We start from the raw sequence: 25,872 nt of genomic DNA on the forward strand, positions 1-25,872 counted from the left end.
ACATGAGACATTTGAGTCTTGCTTCTGGCTAGCCCGCCCGTCTGCTGTCGGCCAGCCCCAAGCTGAGCATCCCTCACTCAGCCTCCCTCTGCTTCCCTTTCACCTGCGGCTCAGACCTGCAGGATGCCTATCCCCTGGTCCTCAGCACAGCTCCCTGCCCTCCGGCACACGGCGAGGTAGCTGGGCTGAAAGCTATAACAGGAAACAGTCATCAAGAAAGAACCGAAGAAAAGGAGGCCTCTCTGCCAAGTCCCCTGTGGGAGGGAGCAAGACTACTTGAGAGCCAGTCCCCCACCCATCCTGCAGGGCCCCTGCCAGCAGGGTCAGCGGGCACTGCCAACCCTGCTCACCGGGTCAGTGGTAAAGTTGCACTCCCTGAAAACAAGGTGGATGTCCCCCACTTCACTGCCGTGACACTTGCTCTGTTACCAAAAGGGAAGCCCAAACCGCCAGGTAGACCTGGTGTTCTACCAGCATGGTCAGCCTGCCAGTATACTGTGCTCACGCTGCATTATGAGGCTCATCCTCCATGGAGAAGCCCAGTGCTCACTGACTCTTATCTCACCCGCTCCACTTCTCTGGCCAGGGCACTATGCATGATCGTGGCCTGTCGGGGCCAGCTGGTCACAGCCTGCAGCCTGGTAGTAAGATGGAACATGCTCCCAACAGCTGGCAAGGCTCCCCAAGGCAGTGGGTGAGGCACAGAGGGACCCTGCGCTTTACACAGCTAGGCCACCCATGCCACAGCACCCCCAGTGTTGACTTATCCTGCTCTGTGCCCCCACTCCTGCAAACAGATAGACAGAATAGTATAAAACAGAAGAATCTCTTAAGTCCCAAGGAAAATGCTGGCAACATTATGTAAAATCCCCCCAAAAAACTTGAACAGAACCTGACTTTTGAAGTAAGGATCTTGTGAAGTAGAAGTTTCAAAGCAAGAAAACACACACACACACACACACACACACACACACACACACACAAATGCATATTTGCTTAACAATTACAGTATAGCAACTTGAGCAATCATTTTTAGGAAGGAACCGGAAAATGTGTAGAAAGTCATGTCATGCAAAACAGGATACAAAGCAGTGTATGGTTATAACTGTTCTGGAAAAGAATGTCTACTCACAATAGAAAATGGAAGAAGAAAAAAAAAAGTCAGCAGAGCCTGAATAGTGGGGCCAGGAATAATTTCTGTCCATTACTTCCTACTTTCCCATAGTTTGACATTTTTCCCTTAAAAAAAAAAAATACTTCTAATATTTTTGGAAAAACTATTTAAGGTATCAATTGAGATGGCAGGGTCCCTGGCCACGTGAATAGAGTCAGCCTATGGGTCCCGTAGCCCCTTCCAGGTCCCTGTGGTCTCCCCTTTCCTGCCCCAGCCCTGAGGTGCCCAAGCGGAAAGCCCAACTTGAGTTTGCCTCCCTCACCACCACCATGTTTTCCTTTGTTTTGCAGATTTCGTGGAAAACAGATACTCCGTAAGTACACGCTCCGTATCCGTTAGAAAGTGCTCTGTGCAACTGTGACATATTTCCACACTTTCCCAGGTTCTGCCACTGGCTGCCTCTCTACCCCCACAGCCCTCTGACACACACTCACACTCAGTGACCCAGTGTGCTTTTCCCAGGAACCCAGGGCCCCTCTGACTGCACTGGGCCAGTTCAGGGTCCACATGTCCTATCCTACTGCTGCCATCACCACATCTCAATGCACACGGGAAAGGTTGTTCTGTAAATCTGTCGTTATTACTGGGCCTCTAGGATGCCTAGCTCTGATTGAACAAAGTCCAGGGTGCAGGGGCCTTGGGAGGGAGGCAGATCGGGGAGTCTGGCACGTAAGAGGAACAGTGCATCTGACTGCTCCTTCTGGCTCAGGGAAGCCTGGCAAGTGGCCCTCTACACACCAGGCACTGGGCTTGCAGGGGCCCCCAGGAGCCAGCCCTCCAATAAGAGGGTTGAGCACACTGTCCCTGATTGTGAATCCAGGCATGATGGCAACCCCAAAGACTGTAGAAGCGCAGGCAAGACCTGCTGTTGGCTTTCTCCTGGGAGGGGTCGTTTTGGTATTGAGGATTGACCCAGATCCTGGCAGGCGAAACTGAGAAGTCAGTAGGAACTGAGGCTGAGAGGTGAGCCTGGTGTCAAGCAGCTTGAGACAAGATCATGTGAGTGACAGTGACAGCGGATGGGGAAAGATGAGTTAAGCCTTGAATGTGAAGGACCCAAAGCTTTGTTTTCTACTGCAGGAAATAGAAGGTTTGAAGGCAGCTTGAAGGGCTTAAGAAAGACACGGGCCAAGTTCGAACTTTGCAGAGACTTGCCTAACCTCTCCCGGGCCTTCTGTGAGCTGGCTACCTGGAACTGCAGGAGTTAATGGGGCAGCTCAGGGCTGGAGAGATGAGAAATGTGCCCTGTGACCTGGAGGAACTTTCCAGGCTCCCTGCTAACCCTTGGGGGTGGGGGTGGGGCGCCCCTGGCTTCCTTTGTTTAGCCCATCTGGATCCTTGTAAGTCAGAGCTCATTATGCCCTGTGTCAGACAGGAAGCTGACCTGTTCTCTTTATGGAGGAAAGCTATCAATTTAAGGAAAAGAGGGACAAAATGAATGTCTTCTGCCCAGACCCCTTGCAGTCAGAGTCTCTTGCATCGGAAGCCAGGGAGCTTCCGTCGTAGGTAAGAAGGTTGAGTCCTGGAGCCCTTGGGGTTGCCAGAGAGCTTACAGTAGAGCTGGGCAGAGAGGCCAGGACACCAGTCTCCCCCTGGCTAGTGTTCTCTTCATGCCACAAAACCCTTTCCAAGAAGTGAGGTCATTGTCCCAGGAATCATGACTTTCACCAAGTGAAAGTGAAAACCAGGTCCCACTGGCTGTGCTCTCCTGCTGGGAGACACTGCACAGTCCACCCAGGACACATCTGCAGCCAGGTGGCATGAACTCCCTCAGGCCCAGCATATTTCTTTTGTGTCCCATTCAGAGGGTCCCAGCTCCGGTCCAGACAAAACTTTCTCTTTCTCCAGGAACCAGCCCATGGGCCCAAAAATCCACTCCTAGGTTGTCCCCTCCAGTTCCCCCAAATAATAAAGCCACTGGCCAGGTGCATGGCGGTTCCCAGACTCTGGAAAAGGAATGTTGAATCTTGGTGCGAATGGGTTTTGTTCATAGGAGAAGCAGGTATAGTTTCCCTACTGGCCAGCTGGTGCGAGGCGGGGAGAAACCCGATGGAATTGCCCAGCAGGGAAATGGGAGGGGACTTCCTTCCTGAAATCAGAGCTGGCAATCATTCCCCACGTTGAATGGCAGTTGCTTCTGGAAACATATTGGAGGAAATATCTTAACAATGAGATAGCCACTCAGCCAACGGTTAATTTCGTATTGTTTGACTTGCTTCAATGGCACACTCTGACTTCATTTTTCCTCTGCCATTTTTTTTTTTGCTTTGTTTATGAATTGTGCTGGCAGCCAAGGCAGACAGATAGCGTGAACAAGAACACCCTGTACTTGAACGTGAAGGGCTGACTCTGGGCCCTGGAGGGTCTCAGGATACTGGAAAGAACTCTGCCTCATTACAGAAGAGGGAGAGAGGGCACGTGCCTTCTTCCTGGGTGTAGCAAGCCACTGGGCCACTGTGGCACTGGCCAGGAGTGGGCTTGGAGCTGGAGAGCAAGTTCCAACTCCACAACTGTCTGGACAGTGGTCCTGTCTTCTCAAGCCTGGGCTGCTCCATCTAGAAAATGGAGCTGAGGAGGGAGAGGAGGGAGAGAGGAGGGATGGTCTCTGATTCTAGCCGACTGACTGTGCTGAAGCTCTTTTTCTCATAGCTCTAGCAAAGGTGGCTGTAGATGGATTACTTTTTTTTTTTAAGATTTGCTTTTTTATTAGAAAGGCAGAATGAGAGGGAAGGAGAATCTTCCATCCATTGGTTCACTCCCCAAATAAGAACCAGAGCTGGACTGGTCTGAAGCCAGAGCTAGGAACATCTTCCGTGTCTCCCGCGTGGGTGCAGAGGCCCAGAGACTTGAACCATCTTCCTCTGCTTTCCCAGGCATATTAACAGGAAGATGGATCAGAAGTGGAGTAGCCAAGACTTGAACTGGTGCCCATTGGATGGATGCTGGTGCTACAGGCATAGGCTTAACTTACTATGCCATGATGGCCCATTCCCAATGGGAGGGTTACTTTATTTGTCCCCAAAATGTCCCCTTGGGTTTGTGGGTGGGGGGGAGGGGAATGTAGGAACTGCTTGCCCAGCATGTAGGAGTCAACCAGAGCCCGAATTTGACTAGGGATCTGAGACCCCTGTTAAGCCTTGCCTTGCTGCTGCCTCAACATTTACTGACTGAGTTGCTTTGGGAAGATTTCTGAGCTCTCTCAGTACCTCTCTGTTTCCTCATCTGGAAAGTGAGAAAGATGAAGTCCCTGAGGCAGCTAAGGCACAGGGATCACGTGAGCACCTCCACAGGTCTGGAAAGATTGGCATTCTCACCAGAGACGCTTTCTAAAAGCAGGAATCCAAGATCTTGAGAAGTGTTGGAAGCACATGACCTTGGAGGGTGTCCACAGTCTGTCCAGGAACAGCCGACTCCATGGCTACATTGGCGTGGCCAGTGCCTGCTTCCCTGGGATGTGAGCATGTTAACCTTTACTTTAAGATCCCCCAAGGCCCTGTCAACAGAGACCCAGCCCTTCCCGTCTGTGGCGTCTCGGCCCTGCAATGGGGCCCTCAGTGTTGCTGGCTGCCCCAGCAGCTGGAGGGAGGAGATTTGGCCTGGAGCCTGCAGGAAGGCTGGGCAGCCAGAGCCATGGCTCCCTGCTCCAGGTGGAGGGGAGGAAATGGGGCAAGGGGAGCCACTAATGCTGGCAAATCTCCAGCCCACTGTGCCTATACCGCTCTCCCGGTCTACTTGCCTGAGTCTCTCCTCGCAAGGGAAGGAGCCAGACCCCTGGGCTGTGTGTAGTGGGGGCCACTTGTCCCCACTTCCTGTGCATAAAGCTACTCAGACACAGCAGCACCAGAACAATATGGAGGTGCTACCCCAGCTCACTAGCTGGAAGCTGACTAGCCTGGCAGGGCATCCCAAGGCCCCCTGTGCAGTCTAACTTGGCTCCTGCCTGAGCTCTGCCAGCAGTGGACCCTGTGGTCAGGAAAGGTCCACAGTTACAGACCCAGTGTTGCCTCCTATGCCAGGCTGGCCATTGCCCAGGGCCAGGCTTGGGCATCTTGCAGTGTTCCCTGGTCAGTCACCTGCAAAGCCCCTTCCAGTCATCGGAAACCCCACCTTGGTGGCTGGCAGCCTCATGTTGGTGATGCCCTCATTGCCCAGCTGAGAGTCCTCACTGGCCCCAAGCACTTCGTGCACCTGGTGAGGCTGCTGGTCTTGTGTCGCTGGAGCTCACTTACCAGGAGTTAACAGGACACAGGGAGTGCGTCGGACACCTGCATCTCATTTTGGGGTGCCTGGGGTGATCCCTGCCCCCAGCCCCTGAGTCCAGCTTCCTGTCAGTGCCAACCCCGAGAGGCAGCAGGAACGGCTCAGTCATTGGGTTCTTGCCACTGACATGGGAGATCTCCAGCTCAGGGCCTTGGCAGGCATTTGGGAGTGAACTATCAGATGGAAGCACCCTCACTGTCACTCAGATCAAAGGAATGGCGATGCATAGACTATGAATTCTGCTGGGGGGTTGGGGGAGATTCCTGGCCACGGCTGAGATGTGCTGTGGGCCCTAAGGGTGTGAACTGACCTTATAGTGCAGGCATGGAGAGAAAGGGCGGGTGCATCCCAGGCGTGGGGTCCACCCAGAAGGCTGGCAGGAATGTAAGCAGGTTTCCTTATTAAGTCCCAGCTGTGGACTTAGTGTGAGCTGTGCCAGCTTCAGTGTGCATGTCTTCCTATTGGAGCGACACACAGTGCTGCAGGCCGCGGCCACAGCTCATCTTGTCTCTTGTCACTGCAGAGGACGGAGGGCTCCCTGGACGGGACCTAGGCAGCGCCAGCAGAGGCCCATCCGCGGGAGGACATCCGCATTCCAAGAAGAGCAGATGGTCCCTGTATCCCAAGAGCTTTGAGCACTTAGTTTTATGAGCCTGCCCTGCTCCTGGCCAACCCAGCGGCTCCTCGGACCACACTGTGGGGCGCTGACATCAGGTCTGAAGAGATACACTCGGGGGGCTCTGTCTCTGTCCTCATGGGAGCCGCCTTGCAAACGGAAGAGCAGTAGGGGGGTTCGGGGTGAGCAGGCCATTGGGATACTTTGAAACTTGAATCTTTCCTGTTGTACAGAACTAAGTCTCCACGCACCCTTCTCCTCCCTGCCCCAACCCAACCTAACCCAAGCCAGTTTCTGTCGTGTAGTTGCCACTTTTTGGAGTAAGTGGCCCACTTTGTGGGCGAGTTTCGCCTTTGCCTTTACTTCTGGGTAGCCCTTATCTTTGGAAATCCGTAGTGCTCACTCCCCAGCTTCTCCCCAACCTCTCTATGACCTGCCCTGTCATGCCACGCCACATCGCACGAGGTCAAACGCAGTGCCTAGGACCAAACCCTCTGATGCCCACCTGGCAACGCCAAGGCCCTCCCCTGGCCCCCGCGGTGCTCAGGTGTCCATGTCCTGGGCCATGTCTCCACCCTGCCTTTCCCTCTCCCCCTTCGCCTGCTGGGGGCTGGAAGACAGGAGGGTAGTCACCTACAGCAAGTCGTATTTTTAATAGAAAAACAAAATGTGTATTTTTCTTATTAATTCTTTTTGTCTGTTTTATTTATTCCTTGCTAAGGAAATGGTTTCCTGAGGTGTGAAGCTCTTCCCCCAGGGTGGGCTTGGGAGCAGGCAGAAGAGGGCTCTGAGGCTGTCGGTCTGGACAACCTACAGCCAGGCCAGAGGCGTGCTGTGTTCAATAAAGTTGGTCTTTTACTCTCCAGCAGTCTGTGAGATGTCTTCCAAGGGCCCTCTCCCAGCGGGATCCGGTCAGTGCCCACGCCTCTGAAGTCAGACACAACAGAGGGGACCTCATCTGTGGCTAAGGCCTTACCCAGGCCCAGGGCCTGCAGACCCCCACCAAAGCCAGGGCCAAGGTGGTTTGCGTCTCAAACACACGGTAGTTAAAAACAAAACAAAACAAAACAGGGCTGGTATTTGTTTTCCAGGTATCGTCTCCTGGGCAACCCTGGCAGACAGGGTTGCCAGATCTAGCAGATGCTGAATATCCAGGGTGCTCAGCTCAGCTTGCCTGTCAGATAAACAGCAAGCGAGGTGGTTTTTAGAGTAAGTGTTGTCCAAGCAAGGTCAGGGCGATGCTTAGACTCAAGCATTGGTCAATTGAAGTTCCTTCTAGCGGAGTGGCCTCACGGTGACGTGGGGGCCCGGTCTCCACCAGAGCCTCAACCCTGGGCTGGGAGGAATGTGAGCAGGTACCCTGATTCAAGCTCCATGAGCTTGCAGGAATCTCTTGACCTTCATCTCTGCTCATCTCTAAGTGGAAGATGCTGGGGAGCTTTAGAACCCTTTGAAAATGTGAGGGGAGGGGCCCGGCGGCGTGGCCTAGCGGCTAAAGTCCTCGCCTTGAAAGCCCCTTGGATCCCATATGGGCGCCGGTTCTAATCCCGGCAGCTCCACTTCCCATCCAGCTCCCTGCTTGTGGCCTGGGAAAGCAGTCGAGGACGGCCCAAAGCTTTGGGACACTGCACCCGCGTGGGAGACCCGGAAGAGGTTCCTGGTTCCTGGCATCGGATCGGCGCAGCACCGGCCGTTGCGGCTCATTTGGGGAGTGAAACATCGGATGGAAGATCTTCCTCTCTGTCTCTCCTCCTCTCTGTATATCCGGCTTTCCAATAATAATAAATCTTTAAAAAAAAAAAAAAAAAGAAAAGAAAATGTGAGGGGAGCTATGGGACCATATGGGATCCTAGTGTGTGCAAGGTGGGGATTTAGGCACTGAACCATGATGCTGGGCCCAGTGTATGCCTTTTATTTAAACCCTTCCCTCTCTGCCTGGTTTTGAAGAGGAACCTCACATGCAGGGGTCTTTGTCGATAGACGTTATAGTTTAAAAAACATGTCTAAATCAAGGGCCATGGTTTCAGCCTTCTTTTCTTTCTTTTTTTTAAGATTTATTTTTATTGGAAAGGCAGATATACAGAGAGGAGGAGAGACAAAGAGGAAGATCTTTCGTCCAATGGTTCACTCCCCAACTGGCCACAACAGCTGGAGCTGAGCCTATCCGAAGTCAGGAGCCCAGAGCCTCTTCTGGGTCTCCCACACAGGTGCAGGGTCCCAAGACTTTTTGGGCTATCCTCTACTGCTTTCCCAGGCCACAAGCAGGGAGCTGGATAGGAAGTGGGGTCTCCAGGATTAGAACCGGTGCCCATATGCGATTGCCTTGAATATGCCAAGGAATTTAGCCTCTAGGCTATCGCACCATGCCCGGCTTCAGCCTTCTTAATCAGTGGATGGGATGCGCTGACAACTGTCCCAAACTAGCCCTTTAGGTTGTCCGTTCCAAGGTGTGTGGTTTTCTCATCCTCAAGGCTTGTTAGGGCTCCCTCTTGTGTCCACACATTGTAACAGTCATTCCAGGTTTAGTCCTTAGAATTCCCTTCTGACTTGTTGAGATCCGCTATCCTGTTCAGGAGCCCATACAGAGGAAGCTTCCAGGCACTCTAAAGATTGAATTGAAGGATACGTTCATTCTGGTGCAAAGCAGTTTTGAGATCCATGTACAGATTTTTCATAATATGCATTTTCCATGAATTTTTGAAAATTCCATGTATGCGTGGATTTCAAAATTCCTGCTCCAAAACAAACTTATCTTTTAATTTCTCTTGCACAAACTCTTTTTAAAATTTTATCTTTATTTGAAGGTCAGATATACAGAGAGAAGGAGAGACAGAGAAGAAGATGCGTCTGTTAATTCACTCCCCAAGTAGCTACAATGGCCAGAGCTGAGCTGATCCGAAGCCAGGAGCCAGGAGCTTCTTCTGGGTCTCCCACATGGGTACAGGGTCCCAAGACCTTGGACCATTCTTGACTTCCCTTCCAGGTCACAAGCAGGGAGTTGGAAGGGAAATGGGGCTGCCGGGATTAGAACTTGTGACCACATGGGATCCTGGTGTGAGTAAAGCATGCACTTTAGCTGTCAGGCTACCACACTGGGCCCTCCCAAAAACTTTTGAAGTTCCCTCATTCACTTGCTCAGCACTTGCTCTGTGTTGCCGAGTCCATGCTCTATTGCCAAGCCACAGCGCCACAGCCTGGATGAGTTACAAAGCAGAAAGACTGACTTTGGCTCCTGGCTCGGAGGTCACAGCCTGAAGGCTGCATATGGTGGTGCCCAGGCTGCTGGCAAACCAGGGGCATCACTCGACAGGAGATGAGGAACGTGTCTGTCTTCCATCTCTCTTCTTAGAAAGCCACCAGGATTGAGTGATGGGGCCCCACCCTGATGACTTCATGTAGTCCCGATCTCCTCCCGAGGGCTCATCTCTAAACCCCACCATCAGATCATGGTTTCACCCACGTGGTGCCTCACATTGGGGAGTGAATTTCAGCACATAGTCTCTTGGGGGATATGCACACCATGTCAGAAGCATCGCCTGGGGACCCAGCCTAGGGTTTCTTCTGTACGCCCTGGAGCATGCTGCCCATACGGACAGAGCAAGAGAACCAAGCAGTAGTGTGACTGGCTGTGAGGACAGCAGCAGGTGACAAGTGCTATGATGATGAATTAGAAGCTGAATGAGGGACACGAAGGAAGGGCTCCCACTGAAGCTCTAGAGGCTCGGGGGAGTTCAAGAAAGTTGGGGATAACCGAAGGCCTAAACAGGTGGAGGGAAGCAGGTGAGAAGTTCAGGTTCCAAGGTAGCCTGGACCTCGGAAGTCCCTGAGCTTGCATAGGTGTGAAAGTGCCCAGGGGCCTATGTCTGTATAGCAGAAAAAGCCACCACCAGCCTTTCTGCATGGAAAATTCTCTCTCTTTCTCTGCAACTCTGACTTCAAATAAATAAATATTTAAAAAGAAGGCTCAAAAAGAGGTGTGACCCAAAAAAGAACCAAGAATTTCTAAATAATTAAAAATCCAACATGCCACATATGATTTGAAGTCAGTTAAAAATCCCAAAGTCTTTGTCAACACATTAAAAAAAAAAACAAGAATAATAACAGAAATAATTTTGTGAATGGCAAACAAAAATTGCTCTCCTGGGGCGGGTATGATGGCTCAATAGTTAAATCCTCACCTTGCAAACGCCAGGATCCCATATGGATGCTGCTTTGTGTCCAGGCTGCTCCACTTCCAATCCAGCTCTCCCTTTGTGGCCTGGGAAAGCAGAGGAGGATAGCCCAAGTCTTTAGACACTTGTACCCACTTGGAAAACCTGGAAGAAGCACCCGGCTTCAGATCAGCTCAACTCTGACCATTGTAGCCACTTGGGGAGTGAATCAGCAGATGGAAGCTCTTCTGTCTCTCCGTCTCTCTGTACATCTGATCTGCCTTTCCAATAAAATAAATATATCAAATAAACAAACTAATTGCTCTCCCATTCTCTAGTTCATTCTCTGAATGCCTGTAACATTCTGGACTGACTCAGGCTAACGCTGGGAGCCCAGAACAATCCAGGACTCCCACATGTGTGGGAGCCATCACGCACATTAACCGGAAGCCAAAACTGGAAGCAGGGCCAGGACTCCAACCCGGGACTCCTGTGTGAGCTTGGGCCACCTGCTGATAATTTTCCCAAGCCATTGGCAGAAAGTGGAGCTGCTGGGACACAAACCTGTGCCTATATGGGATGTCAGTGTTACAAGGTCATCCCCAGGCTGCCCTCATCTGAACTAACTGCAAAGACTGTATTTCCAAGTAGGCTCCCACACTGAGGTTCCAGGTGGACATGACTGTGAGGGGGACATCAATCAGTCCAGTGCACAAAGACCGCAGGCCAGTTTCTGTCCTTGCAGCTCTGACGTTTTGTGTTTCTCAAGTGCTCATGTGAATGACACGGTGCAGCCAAAGCAACCAACTTCCGGGGAAGAGCATCTTCTAAGTCTTCCCCACCCCACTTTCCCTCACTGTGCTTTGCCTCTTGCACTGCGAGTCCCTGCATCTCAGAGCTGTGACTGCGTTTCTTTCCCCGCCTTTCTTCCTACTTCTCCCTCCCGCTCTTCTTTCTCTGCTTCCTCCTCCTCCTCTTCCTCCTACTCCTCCAGAACACAGTACTGTAGCTTTTCTTTTACTTCAGAAGAGCGTTTATTTTGATTCACGTTCACAAAATTATAAGGCACACTCCTATTCAAAACAAGGAATCAGCCAGCAGCTTGGACTCCAGCCTCCTGCCAAGGGGGACACTGGCAGGTAACGGTGATGGCACAAATCATTTGGATTTCTGTGCCCTCGTGGGAGGTCTGGATTGTCCTCTGTGCCCCTGGCCTCAGCCCTGGCCCAGTTGACTGGAGGAGTAGACCGTAGATGTTTGTTCCATCTTATTTGGTGTCTACGTGTCTCTCTGGCTGCCATCCATGCTTGTCCTCTGGCAGGCGCCATGGGACAAATCGGGTCCCTTCGGTCCTTTGCCCAGACTGGGCCCAGCTCTGGCTGCTGAGGTCCCTGCAGCTTCTCTGGAATTTCTTGGTAAGCTTTATATATTTCTAGTTATTTAATTTTGAAAGCCTGTTCATGGAAGATTTTCTATTTTTCTCTTTGTGGGTGAAAACAAAAACAAAAACAAGACAAAACCAGTTTCCAAATAGTGTCAGGAATTGTTTTCTACAGATGTTTGACCCTTGATGGATTATTTTTCCAAGAATCTATTGGATTCATTAGGGAAAAGTCCCCAGCTGCTGCCCAACTTCCTCCTGATCCTGGGATGGGCTCACTTTCCTGGAACCTCTTGGCACAACAGGGTCAGGTTTGGTGCCAGAAGCTGTTCCCTTAGTTCCTGGTATATCAGTTCTCCAGGGCTTGGGTTGTTTGGGTCAAAGCATGTGAAACCAGGAGATCTTCCAAGGCTGTCCTGAGACTTCCCTAGGTCATAGGAAAAGGAAGGAAGAGTGGGTGTCAGTACTTCAGAGTACTAGAACAGAGCCTAGGCCAGGACCTGGCAAGTCTCTAAAGCTCCATCATAGGCCTGGCACAATGGCTCAGTGGCCAAAGCCTCACCTTTCAAGTGCCGATATGCCCTGTGAGTGCTGGTTCATGACTCTGCTGTTCTACCACTTCCCATCCCGTTCCCTGCTTGTGGCCTGGGAAGCAGTCAAGGACGGCCCAAAGCCTTGGGACCCTGCACCTGCGTGGGAGACCCGGAAGAAGCCCCTGGTTTTTAACTTTGGATCGGCTCAGCTCTGGCCGTTGCAGCCATTTGGGGAGTGAATGTGTAGATGAAAGATCATTCTCTCTGTCTCTCCTCTCTGGAAATATGATCTGCCTTTCCAGTAAAAAATAAACACATCTTAAAAAAACAAAGAAACAAACAAAAACCTCTGTTTTGCCATCAGCCATTGATTCAAAGGTATGTCCAGGTGGGCCTTGGACTCCGTAGTTAGGTTGCCATGGTCAAGGCCGGCATCTCACATGAGGAGGCCTGGGTTCGAGTCACGGCTCTGCTCCCAACTCCAACAACCTAACAGAGGGAAGACAGTCATTTGGGCTCAAGCGGCTGGTTCTTTGACATCTCCTTAGTTCTCAGCTTCTACTGTGTCTCTGAGTCAAGGTCAGTTTGCAGGTGGTTCCTTTGCCTTAGTTTAAGAGTAAGATGGCCAAAGCGGGAAGCCGTGGGCTGCACACATTTCAGCAGACCCATTGGCATGTGAGGTTTGGGTTGGTTGGCAATGACCCAGATGGTGTAGACTTGAGACCAATTCTCCACCCACTGGGTCCCTGGGGTGGGGCCATTTGCTGGAGAGTAGTTTGTTCTGACTCCTCACGGGCACCTTCCTGCCCCTGTCCCCTGCACTGCTCTGGCAGGGGCGTGGCCAGTTGCTGTGGCCCTCTCTCCTGCACCCGGCAATGGCCAACATCCCTGAATCAGGAGGAAGAGGCCCGTAGAGACCCACTCCTTGCCCCAGATGGAGGCTGGTCCCCTCCTCCCAGGGAAATGGCTGACTGCAGGGGCCACCCCAGGAGGCTGGAGCCCCAGCACCCCGGGGTCTTGCAGCAGTGGTAGGGATGCCAAACACCTCATGTGACCTCACAGGGCCTCTTCCCTCTTGCTCTGCAGTTGCCTCTGTTCTGAGCATGCTGGGAGGTTTGGCCACCAGGAGCCCTGGCAATGACTGTGACCCCAATCCCTTCCTCTCTCTGCCCCTGCTTGCTAGGCAGCATGTGAGCCTTTCAAATTCTCACGCAACCCTAGAAAGAGGAAGGGACTTTCCAGCCAAGGTTATCTTTAACTTTCCCAACAGGCTTGCAGAAGGGGGCTAGGACCAATCGCGGAGTGTTTCGGACCAATCGCGGAGTGTTTCACAGTCATCAAGTGCTGTGACACGTTTTGCACGAACCAAGTTCAGGGCAGTTAGGTCACGGCCTCCGCATAGACTCTTGCATCTCACTTGCTGAGACTGGAGTCAGGAACAGATGGCATGACGGATGGGCAGGCCTGGCAGCCATTCCTGTCACTGAAATTCTTCCTACAGTACCTGTTCAAGTCCAGATTTTATGCCAAGGGCAGGGGATACACAGCTTGTGAGGGGCAGGTTCCCTGCTCATGCTGGTCCAGAGGGAGCGTTACTGGGATGGCAAATGCTGAAGGAGCCGTCCTTGTCCCTGTTAGCTATCTACTCATCAGCTGGATCCCAGCTCCAGAGGACTTTGTTTTTAAGATTTGTTTATTTTTATTGGAAAGGCAGATTTACAGAGAGAAGGGAAGACAGAAAAATCTTCCACTTACTGGTTCATTCCCCGAACGGCTACAACAGCCAGAGATGAGCTGATCCAAGGCCAGGAGCTTCCTGCGGGTGTTCCATATGGGTGCAGGGTCCCAAGGCTCTGGGCCGTCCTCCACTGCTTTCCCAGGCCACAAACAGAGGGAGCGGGATGGGAAGTGGAGCAGCCAGGACACAAACCAGCACCCACACGGCATACCGGCATTTGCTAGGGGGAGGATCAGCCAATTCAGTCATCATGCAGAGTCCCCCAGAGCTTTGTAATCCATGTAAGAGGGCGTGTTTGCTTGCTTGCTTGAGCAGCAGAAGTCTGAGAGACAGAGAGGGAACGACCTCCCACTCACTGGTTTATTCTCCAAACACAATACCCAAGACCAAGCCAGGCCAAAGCCAAGAGCCAGGGATTAGAGAACTTGATTCGTGTCTATCTATCACAGGGGCAGGAACCCTACCAATCCTTTGAGCCTCCTGGTATTAGCAGAAGGCAGGAATTAGGAAAATAGCCGGGATTCAAGCCCAGGCAATTCAATGCAGGATAATATGGGATGTGGGTATCCTAACCAATCTCATCTTAGCTGCTGGGCCAAACACCTGTGTGAGGACAACTGCTTATCAATGTACAAATCTAACAACACAATTAGGTCTTTGTGTATGTGTGAATATATATGTGTGAAAATATATATTTGTATATATAATGTTAAATATAGATAAGCATAAATAAATATATATATACACACTTAACGTTACAGAGGAGTGCTGAGACCCACTGGGCTAACCATCTCAGAGATGTCCGAGTTCGACTCCCCATCTTTGGCTGTGGTGACCGTGGAGGCTGTGGAGCACACTGGTGTTCACTTGGTCAGATATGGGAGAGATGGGGGGTCCCCGGCCCTGCCCTCTTTGCAAAACCTGTGCTGACCCCAACACATAACACATGGCACATGGGGATGGGATGTCTGAATTGAAGAGTAGACATTGAGACGACTAGGCCACACCTCAGCACCTGTGTTGATCAGGGTCTGTCCAACAGGCGGCAGATGGCTGGCCTGGGCACGGCTGTGTGGAGGACATGAAGGCCCTCAGGAGCCCAGGCAAGAAGCCTGGGCTGCCGAGCCTGGGTCATCCTCACCAGCCCTCCAACACAGCAGCCCCACCACCAAGCTGTTCCTGTGGCCCCAAAGCGGGCAACAGCGGCTCCAGGCTGACCCCCCACCCCGCCTCAAGATCTCCCACGCAGTCAGAACAAAGGGATCCAAGCCATTGAGGCAAAAGCTGGGCCTGTGGAAGCATAAAAGGCAGCTCTGCTTGGTGGCCGAGGCCACTTGACTGGTTGCAGATTCAAGCCCTAGAACCCTGGCTTAGACACGGATTGTCAAAGTGGCAGAACCAATACCAGGTGGAGAAAGGGCGGTCCCTGTGTGTGTACCCCAGCTGTGATGGGTACAGGCAGAGCATGGTGGGGACTCAGCCAAAGCCATGAGTGCAGTGACTTTTCTGGTTAAGAGGATACCCGTCAGGGGCAGGTGCTTGAGTACCATGGTTAAAGATGCTTGCATCTTCTCATAAGACAGTGCCTGGCTTCGATCCCCTCCTGGTCTCCTGATTCCAGCTTCCGGCAGATCTAGACGCTCGGGGATAGTGGAGACAGTGGGACTCAGTGTTACCAGGTATAAGCATCTTTGTGCCCTGATGCACTCAGCTCCTTCAGGAGTGGCTTCTGCTCGGCCCAGCAGGCTCAGCTCTGGTCGTCGCAGCCATTGTGGCGACTTGGGGAATGAGCCAGCGGACAGAATATCTTTGTCTCTCCTTCTCTTTGGAAATCTGCCTCTTTGGAAATAGTAATAATAATAATAATAATAACAAAGAGCCAGCACTCAAACCCAGACCCTCCAACCCTGGATCTACGATATATGATGCTGCTCAGATGCGAGTCTTCTTTGTTTTGCTTTAACATCCCACACAAACCATGTGAGCTCACACTGTGCTCTCTGTCACAGCAGGTAAGAGGTTAGTGACTTTGAGCTAGTTTGATAAACACTGTCCCCTTTGGGGCCCTGCACGCACGGACAGACTGTTTCACAGGATTTTCCGGCCCCAGGTTTTCCTGCAGGACAGGAGTGCCTGCTGAGAGTCTTCAGGTTTTCTTAGGTCAGACCAGGAACAGCCTGCAGCCCCACGTGCTTCCTGTATCCCCTCAGCTGCCAAAGAACTGGGAGCCAAAGTCTGCAGCGAGCTGAGGAATGAACAGCCGCCCAGGGCCTAGGGAGATTGCTCCCTCTTCCGTAGAAGCTATGGCCAAGCGGGCTCCCTGCTACCCCCTCTGCCTCAGCTGCTCCAGGGGTAAAGGCCAGATTAACACGAATAATGAAAACCAACACTACTCTTTAGAAAGTAACCCATAGAAGCACGTAGCAACACAAGGTAACATCCCTCTGGTCTGCATGACACGGAGGACAGGTGAACTCATTTCCTATCAACAGTTTGAAGTTCCAGTTAAACTTCATTCCTTTCTCAGATATTTCTTGCACACCTACTATGTGCCAGACACTCTTCTAGGAGCTTGGTGGAGGTCGGCAAAGAAGATAGACCAAGGTCTCTCAGACAGGTGTTAGCAACAGGTGCAGTAAGCACATGAGATGTGTGAAAAGTGGGTGAGGGCTACGGGGTGAGAAAGTTCCGGAAAGTCATCAGAAAGGAGGGGACGGGGCAGGGGGAGCAGGCAGCAGCGGCAGGGGATGGGGTGGGCTGGGAATGTTGCAGTCAAATCTAGGGTTTATTAAGGAGTCTTTATTAACCAAGCTTGGTGATAACAGGGCCCACTAGAAATAGCAAATCACAAGTTTATATAGCAATCCAGTCAATCATAACCCCAAGAGGAACAAGTGGTCATTACTCTGAAGTTTGTTCATTAAACTGAAGACCTATATGTCCAGCTTCCCTGGCAATATAAGTTATCCTGAGACATACAGTGAACAACCTGGGCACACTTACAACACTGCAAACATTCACCTTTCCCTGGCTTCTCATTCCATTAGTGCTACGCCTCATCTCTCCTGGAACTCTCTTGAAAGCACATTAATTTAAAATACAAAGCATCTTAGCATTGCTATCTTCACAGTTCCGCCCAAGCAGTGAACAGAGGGTGAGGAATACAGACACACAGGGGCCATGCTCAGGGGCTACCTGTCCTCAGAGGTACTGGGGAGGCCAACACCACCAAGAGAGCCAGCCCTTTCCTATCATGGGCCTTAATGGGGCTGGCGAGGCGAGTGGTTACACAACAATGCAATTCCGTCCCCTCTCAGGTTCCAGGTGATGATAGGTGAGCATCACAGGTGGGCGGGAGGCAACACCTACGTGGTGGTAGGGGTGTGGCAGCCAAGCTGGTGACTCAGTACAGCTGCCTATAGTACCGCAGGAAGGCCCATTACAAAGGTGAATTAGAGCAAAGATTAGAGGCAGCTGGTGGGACATCGTCAAACAGAGGGAAGGGCTTTCCAGGCAGAGGGAGCCGTCAGTGTGAGGACTCCGTGGTCTGAGAAGCAAGGAGGGAGAGGATTGGAGGTTAACGTCCCACAGATAATACTACGAAAGCAACACCCGCCTTCTTGTCCAAGGTATGCTTCAAATCCCTGTGCCCCTGCAGATCCGTCGCATTGCATCTGGTTAGCAACGCACAGCTCCAGGTCTACCCAACTCCTGGTCGTCTAGACCGCTCGGGGGACTCATGAGAAGGCTGGCTCCAAAGGACGCCCCTGCCTTGCACGCCTCTGTGCCCTTCCAGCATCCCAAGAGTCTCAATGTGCAGGTTTACTTGCCAGGTATGGCGCTTGCGCGAGGGCACCCTCTGGTGGCAGAAAAATAAAATAAAAAGTACATTTCCAGGATAACCAGGACTCGGAGAATTCTCACCACACAAGTAACTGTAGTTTTAACACAGTAGGCTTGGTGTTTTCCAAAAACGGCCATGCTGGAAAAAAATTAAATGGGGGGGGGGGCGCTGCTGAAAAAACGATGTAGAGAAGGAGAAAAAACCAAAGAGGTAGGACCGGGAAAAGTCCCTCCCGCTGGAGCTCAGGGCTACAGCCCTGGTCGCACCGTGGAGTCCCTGTGGAGCGCAAGCCTGCGCCCACCCCAGGTGCTCGCTACGCTGGCAGGGAAAGCCCCAAAACAGCAAGCCCAGCCAGGTCGCTCTCAACTCCAGTTCCCCAAGAACAGAAAAAAATGTTAGGGTTTGAGTTCCTCAAAGGCACAAAGTTCACCTGGAAGGACCTCCAGTCGGTGGTCCCCGGTGGCCAGGTGAGCGAGTCCCGGGCGAGGAACCCAGGAATGTGTGCTCTGCACTTGGGGGCTCCTGGCCCACGCGGCTGCATGTTACTACAGGCAACGTGAGGCCAGCCAATTCACACCCAGCTGATTACAGGAGGACCTGCCAGCTAGGGGTCAGGACAAGAACCCAGGGCAAGACTGCTCCAAGAAGGCAATGCTTAAGAGGAGCTAGAACCTACGTGACACTGACCTTGGCAGAGACAGCTGGCTGGTTTCCCTCTGACCCTAAAGGAAGACAAGAGTGTGAGGCTGGGGCTGCTGTAAGTGGGATGGTGTGGAGGATAAGATGTGCGGTCCCCAGGGATGCATGCCAGTTTGCCTGGGACTAAGTCAGGGCCCCAGGGTGCAGGACTGGGAGTTTGCAAACCAGGTCCCCCTGCAAACTGGAAGGTATTGGCCGCCTGTAACACAGCCCCGGTATCCAGTCTCAGGAGAGGGGAGGCCCCTCAGTACAGGGGTGGTTCTCCATCCAGGAGACCATCAGAGGCATGCTGGGGACTTGAATATGCTGATAGCCAGGCCTCATCATGGGTAAAATGTAATGGTTGAAGCTTGGCCATAAGACCCCCACCAAACCGGCCAGGTGGTCCAGCTACAGCCAGGTCTGTGGACCTCCCACTGCCTTCTGAGAAGAGCCAAGGGGTGCCATGTGGGTCTGACAACATCACCATTAGCTGCTAAGGGTCTGGCAGCTGCCACGTGGGACAGACTTGCACCGGGGGTGGGGATGAGGTGAGGAGACCATGCTGGCCCAGGACTCAGGGTACCCAGGTCTTTGGAGGGGCCTGAGCCTGAACTGGGGGGCTGAAATGGCCTGATGTTCCAGCTCAGGACAGCAGGGAGCACAGCTGCAGGGTTTGTTCTCATCGAATCGCCGGGGGATCCCAATGGCTTTACTGCATAAGTTTTTTTTTTTTTTAAAGATTTATTCATTTTATTACAGCCAGATATACACAGAGGAGGAGAGACAGAGAGGAAGATCTTCCGTCCGATGATTTACTCCCGAAGTGAGCCGCAACGGGCTGGTGCGCGCCGATCCGAAGCCAGGAACCAGGAACCTCTTCTGGATCTCCCACACGGGTGCAGGGTCCCAATGCATTGGGCTGTCCTCAACTGCTTTCCCAGGCCACAAGCAGGGAGCTGGGTGGGAAGTGGAGCTGCCGGGATTAGAGCTGGCGCCCATATGGGATCCAAGGGGCTTTCAAGGCGAGGACTTTAGCCACTAGGCCATGCCGCCGGGCCCACTAGTTTTTAAAATGTACTTATTTATGTATTTGAAAGTCATAGAGAGGAGAGACAGATTTTCCATCCTCTGCTTCACTCCCCAAATGGACACAAGGCCAAGGGCTGGGCCACACAGAACCAGGCTTCATTTAGGAGTTTCATTTAGATCTCTCACATGGGCCATCTTCTGCTGCTTTTAATGAACATTAGCACAGGGCTAGATTGGAAGTGGAGATGCCGGGACTTGAACTAGCACCCTTGGTTCTGCTGCTACACCACTGCCCCAGTCCCATGATGATGGATTCACCATAAACCACTATCTTTTAACTTGAACCTTCCACGCCCCAACTCTGTGCCCTGTGGGACAGGAGTGTGGGCGAGGGGGAGCAGGTGGTGGGGTGATGTGGAGTCCCTGCGGTACTTGGTTTCCTCACACTCAGGCCCTGACGGTGCCACGAGCTCCACTGACAAGTTTCATGTTGCTCTCACTTCCTCATTTTGTATTATTTTAAATCATAAACGCAGTGCATGCTTGTGGTTGAACCTTTCAGTAGGGAAGCATTGAGAACAATGCACTGTGTGTCGCTTGGTTTACACGAGACAATGCCTGGCTTGTAACCGGTGCTCAAAACCCATTGGGTGAAGACGCGATCTCCTTTCATGTTCGTGGGATCCTTTTCTGCATGCTTTTGTCCCTTTGAAATGTATTTATTGCCTCTTTGCTTAGCACCAGATGCTAACCTGTATCTGCAAAGATCATAGCTATTTTGTTTGTTTCTCCCATTAATTCTAATTGGCTGGTATCTCATAGTATGATGGACCCTCATTGATTTAAGATTTTTTAAAAATTTAATTTGCATTGGGAAGGCAGATTTATATAGAGATATTCCATCCACTGGTTCACTCCTCAAATTGGTACAACAGCTGAGCTGAGCTGATCTGAAGCCAGGAGCCACGTGGGATGCTGTGGCCCAAGGACTTGGATCATCCTCCACTGCTTTCCCAGGCTACAAGCTTGGAGCTGGATGGGAAGTGGAGCAGCTGGGACACACACTGGCCTCACATGGGATGCTGGTGCTACAAGGTGAAGGATTGGTCTATTGAGCCACCTTGCTGGCACCAACTCTCATTTATGTCACAAGTTGCCTGTTAACTTTTTTTTTTTTTTAAAGAAAGACATTGCAAATACACAGAATGTGGGGGTTGGGAATCTTTGCAAGAAGCACTGGCGTGAGTTTTCCTGAGAACACATGTCCACAGCACAGGCTGTGGGGCACAGGCCAGGAACACTGGACATTGAACTGGAATGGATCCCGCCTCTGAACTGTTCTCTCCTTCCAGAAACTTCTCTTTTCCAGGGGAGGGAGCTGTGGCTTTTCCTATTGTAAAGCAAGAATGAGTTCCCAGTGGGGGGGGGGGGAGCTTCTGAACCTGGGCTAGGGGGATCTGCAGGTCTCCCAGGAAGGGCGGGATGAACGCTGGGTGGAGAAGGAAAAGGGTGGGACAAATGACACCACTCAACACTGAGCTTTGGCTGGCGGGCGGCCAGACCCCTGTCTGCTGCAGCAGGGCCGGCCCTGCGGCCTGGGGGACCTGCCCTCAGCTGAGTGGACAGGAACAGACACAGGCCTCCCATCCCGCACAGCAAGACAGTGCAGGCCTCCTGGAAGACCCGCAGCCAAATTACCCAGGCTGTATTGCAAGTCTCAGTGTCTGCAAAAAGAAAATGATGAGGCTGTGTGTTCCCGGGTTTGATTAAGCAGCAATTAGCCCTCAAAAGCTTGCTAAATGCCCCCTCTTTAAGCATCATGCAGCCCGGTAATTTCTCTTTCATGCTTTGCAGCAACTATTCCCAAATTCCATTTTGTCCAAAGCAGTTGTAATTGAGGGGGTGGGAGGGAGCTAATGAAACCAGCTACAGCAGAGGCCCTCAGGGGAGGGTGATGTTGGAATCTCACAGAGCCAGAGTCCCCTCCTGCCCTGAGTCTGCAGGATTCCACTTGTAGAAATTGAAGGTGTCTCACAGACCCCAAGATGCAGATTAATGGAGCAGGACATTGGTGACAGCTTTGCTTATGGTACCGATAGGCTGGGAACCGCCTAAGAGAGGACCCCTAATAAAGGACAAGTCGTCCAATCAGCTGGAAGTTCACCACATGCATACATACACACACACACACACACACACACACACACACACACACGCAGAGTAGCCGGGCAGCATGGCTACAGTTTGAGCACCTCTCTTGTTTTCATTTTATTCGAAACTCTAGGGAGGGCCCGGTGGCATGGCCTAGTGGCTAAAGTCCTCACCTTGAACGCCCCAGGATCCCATATGGGCGCCAGTTCTAATCCCGGCAGCTCCACTTCCCATCCAGCTCCCTGCTTGTGGCCTGGGAAAGCAGTCGAGGATGGCCCAAAGCTTTGGGACCCTGCACCCGCGTGGGAGACCCAGAAGAGGTTCCTGGTTCCCGGCTTTGGACTGGCGCAGCACCGGCCGCTGCGGTCAATTGAGGAGTGAATCATCGGACGGAAGATCTTCCTCTCTGTCTCTCCTCCTCTCTGTCTCTCCTCCTCTCTGTCTCTCCTCCTCTCTGTACATCCGACTTTGTAATAAAAATAAATAAATCTTTAAAAAAAAAAAGAACAAACTCCAGGGAGACTTCCATCCACTGCGTTACTCTCCAAATGCTTCCAACAGCCATAGGTTAGGTCATGCAAATGTCAAGAGCTAGACACTCAATCTGGGTCTCCCACGTGGATGGCAGGAAGGCCTTGACTCAAGCCACCAGCTGCTGCCTCTCAGGGTCAGCAGGAAGCTGGCCCAGGGAGTGAGGGTGGCACCCAAACCTGGAGTGTCAAGAGCAGGGTCTCAAACACTGTGCCAAATGTCCCTGTACTCCTGTTTGTAACATGCTCACCAGGCGATTATTAGGTCATTGCAGCCACTTGGGGAGTGAACCAGAAGATGGAAGATTTTTCTGTCTCTCTTTCTCTCTGTGAATCCTTTCCAATAATAATAATAATAATAATAATAATAATAGTATCACTAGTAACAGCTCCTGTGTTTTAGGCACAGTTTGAAGAGTGGTAGGCTTCACACAGGTTGCTAATAGCCATGATGAAGTGCTTGACTAATCCTTGCAAGAACCCTTCGAGGTGGATGCCCCGTCACAGCTGAAGACACTCAAGCTTAGCGGGCTGCAGGGGTAGCCAAGGGGAAACGCCCCCATATGTCCCCAAAACCCTGCTCAGTGGCCTCTGCCACTGCTGCAGCAAGTACTTGAAACCAGGCCAAGACCAGGAGGAAACTGTGCAAACACCCTCAGGAGGAAGAGAATTCTGCCAAAGACATCATCTGAGGGTGCCGTGGCTCCACCCCCAGGACTTTTGGGAGCCTGGGTCTGTACTTCCAGGACCCACTTTGGGCTCCTTTCAACACGTGGGGCACCTGCAGGAATCCCTGTGCACAGGGCAGAAGCCCAGGGCCTGTTCCTCTCAGACTCTGCCCTCCCTCCTGAGGTGGTGGTCCACTCTGCAGCAGGTGGCATCCTGAATGGTGGGACACAGAGGCTCCGGCCGAACATGGACGAACAAGGCCTGGCTCTGGGAGGGAACTCTTTGCAGCAGTAATTCCTCATATATTTTTTATTGAACACTATATACTGTTTCTTTTATGTGAAAGGCAGCCAGACAGACTTTTATAAACATAAGAGAGGTGTTCCAAGGTTCCCAACATAAAGAATAAGTGTTTAAGACAATAGAAGCTCTAATTACCCTGATTTGATAGTTATTAGACACAAGATTGGATTGTCATCCTACAGCTCATCAACTGACCCATAGAATATTTTTGAACTATTCGCTTATTTGAAAGGCAGAGTTACAGACGGAAGGAGAGAGAGAGTTTCCATGTGTCGGTTCACTCCTCAAATGACTCCAGCTGCAGGAGCTGGGCCAGTCCAGAGGCAGGAGCCAGGAGCGTCTTCCAGTTTTCCTACATGTGTGCAGGGATCTAAACCTTGGGCCAGCTTACTGTGCTTACCCATGCCATTCATTAACAGGGAGCTGGGTTGGAAGTGGAACAGCTCCGAGTCATATGGGATGCCGGAGCTGCAGGTGGAAGCATAACACTGCCCCAATTTACAGAATTCTTCAAATAACTGTAGGAAGGTGGGATGGAGTGCTGGAAGATGTGTCACAGAACAGTCATACTCATGAAATCCTTTAGCTGAGTTTCTCAGGATACGCACAACTGAGTCCTCGGGCCAAGATGGGGTCTCGCTGTTCGTGCTTCGTTTGATTTTCAGTTTTAAATTTCCCTCCACCCCCATCTAAAAGTAGTTGCTTGGTTGTTGTACCACAAGGTGGCGCTAGTGGTCTTGGAAGCAAATAGCGTGGCCAGGTGTGGTGGGCAGAAACTCACTAAGAAAACCAGCAGGTGGAAAATCTCTGTTTCTTCTGCTCTCTGTAAATCTCCTTTCAAATAAAATAAAATCTTTCAGAAAAAGTAAAATATTTGGTTTTGGTGGGTGCAAGCAAGCATGGAGTCGTTGAGATGTCTCTAGTGAAAAGTTAGGTGGGTGTTTGGCAAGGTGGCTGAGACCCTGTTTGGAATGCCCACGTCCTATGGCAGGGTGCCTGCCACGCCACTGCCCTAGCTCCACTTACATTCCAGCTTCCTATGAGTATATAGCAGATGATGGCTCAAGCACTTGGGTTCTTGCCACTCAGGTGGAAGACCAGATGGGTTCCTGACTTTGGCCCTGGCTGTGGTCGGCATTCCGAGAGTGAACTACATAATCGAAGATCTCTGTCTCTCTCTTCCCTTTAAAATCATAAAGCAGACGGAAGAGTTATGCCCCTTGCTACTCTGCACTTGTCACACATATCCGTGTCCTTTACCCTACTCCCCGAGGCTGGCACCTGCTCCCCACCCTCCCACATTCCTTTCCCAAGATGCCAAAGCCTCACCTGGCCGACTCTGCTGCCTCAACAGCTGTTTCTGGGCCAGTCACACAGCTGTCTGTGCACCTACTCACCAGTGGCCCAAGGAAAGGCTGCAGACAGCACAGTACCTCCCTAATCCAAAGAGACAGCAAATTTCATCTGCTCTCCACCCCCAAATGGTCCGATACAAGCGTTTTCCTATCCTTCTAGGGCTTTTGGGAAACAAAGCCTGGCTGACAGAGGCCATTCCTTTATTTGCTTATTTTGGGAGAGGCCATTCCTAAGCCAATGGTGCCACTGTTAGGTTCATCATGTTGGAGATGAAACCCTTGGAATCACCACTCCCACCGTAACCTGAAATGGGCCTTTGACTTGTCCCAGAGCCTCAGAAACTTTGTGCCCACAATGTGGACAGTGGAATGGGGTGGGGATGCGGAGACCTTCCCAGATCTTCGTGACTCAGGGAGTTGAGCCCTGCACTAGCTGGTTCCCGCATGTCCTGAGGCCCAGGGGAGTGACTGTCATCCCTTCAGCATCAGGTGTTTACAGAGGACCTGTGACATGCCTGCCTGGGGCAAGAGGAAGGGACAGCTCCCATTGGGTCATCCCTGGAGCTCATAGTCTGGGAAGACACTGGGATCCCAGGAGAGGGGCAGAGGGCCTGAAGCCACCCTTGATCTACACTCCAGGGCTAAAGGAAATGACTGCCGGGTCCTGGCCTTCATCTCATCTCTGAGGGAAGGAGGACTTAGCCTCCTTGCCCCCTAGGCTGGTGAAAGTAAAGAGGACTGAAAGAATGAGGTAGATACGAGGAAAGGATAGGGCTGGGACCAGCACAATGGCTCAGTCGGCTAATCCTCCCCCTGCATGCACCAGGATCCCACATGAGCACTGGTTTGTATCCCAGCTCCAATTCCCTTCCAGCTCTCTGCTTACGGACAGCCTGGAAAAGCAGTAAAGGATGGCCCAGAGTCTTGGGACCCTGTACCCACCTGGGAGACCCAAAAGAAGCTCCAGGATCCTGGCTCCAGATGAGCACTTGGGGATTGAACCAGCAGATGGAAGATCTTTGTCTCTCCTGTGTAAATTTCCCTTTACAATAAGAATAAATAAATGTTTTTTTTAAAAAAAGGATAGGATTGAAGGATGAGATTAAAGGTTGATTGAAACTCCAGAAACAGGGAGTGGGAGTGGAGTGGGGAGGACCAAAATAACTAGGAGGTCTCAGGTTGTTCCCTGGATCACAAAAGCTAAGCAGGATTATAGCAGACCCACGAATCCTGTTGGTTTCTTTTTTTTTTTTTTTTTAAGATTTATTTATTTCTATTGGAAAGCAAATTTACAAAGAGAAGGCCAGACAGAAAGAACTTCCATCTGCTGGTTGACTCCCCAAATGCTCACAAGGAACTTCTTCTGGGTCTCCACAAAGGTGCCGGGTCCCAAGGCTTTGGGTCATCCTCTACTGCTTTCCCAGGCCACAAGCAGGGAGCTGGATGGGAAGTGGAGC

At 51.6% G+C, this 25,872-nt stretch overlaps 1 protein-coding gene across 1 annotated transcript in view; it reads left to right on the forward strand.

Annotated features, from left to right (window-relative positions):
- The window catches only part of PECAM1 (platelet and endothelial cell adhesion molecule 1), a 45,214-nt gene extending 38,621 nt beyond the window's left edge, over positions 1-6,593 (forward strand). The window contains exons 16-17 of the mRNA XM_058676175.1: positions 1,465-1,487; positions 5,958-6,593. Coding sequence (XP_058532158.1) covers positions 1,465-1,487; positions 5,958-5,987 — 53 coding nt within the window. The 3' untranslated portion in view covers positions 5,988-6,593. The remainder of the gene's footprint in view (positions 1-1,464; positions 1,488-5,957) is intronic.
- The last annotated feature ends 19,279 nt before the right edge of the window (positions 6,594-25,872 follow it).

The sequence above is a fragment of the Ochotona princeps genome, chromosome 17 (assembly GCF_030435755.1).
Source record: "Ochotona princeps isolate mOchPri1 chromosome 17, mOchPri1.hap1, whole genome shotgun sequence".
Lineage (NCBI taxonomy): Eukaryota > Metazoa > Chordata > Mammalia > Lagomorpha > Ochotonidae > Ochotona > Ochotona princeps.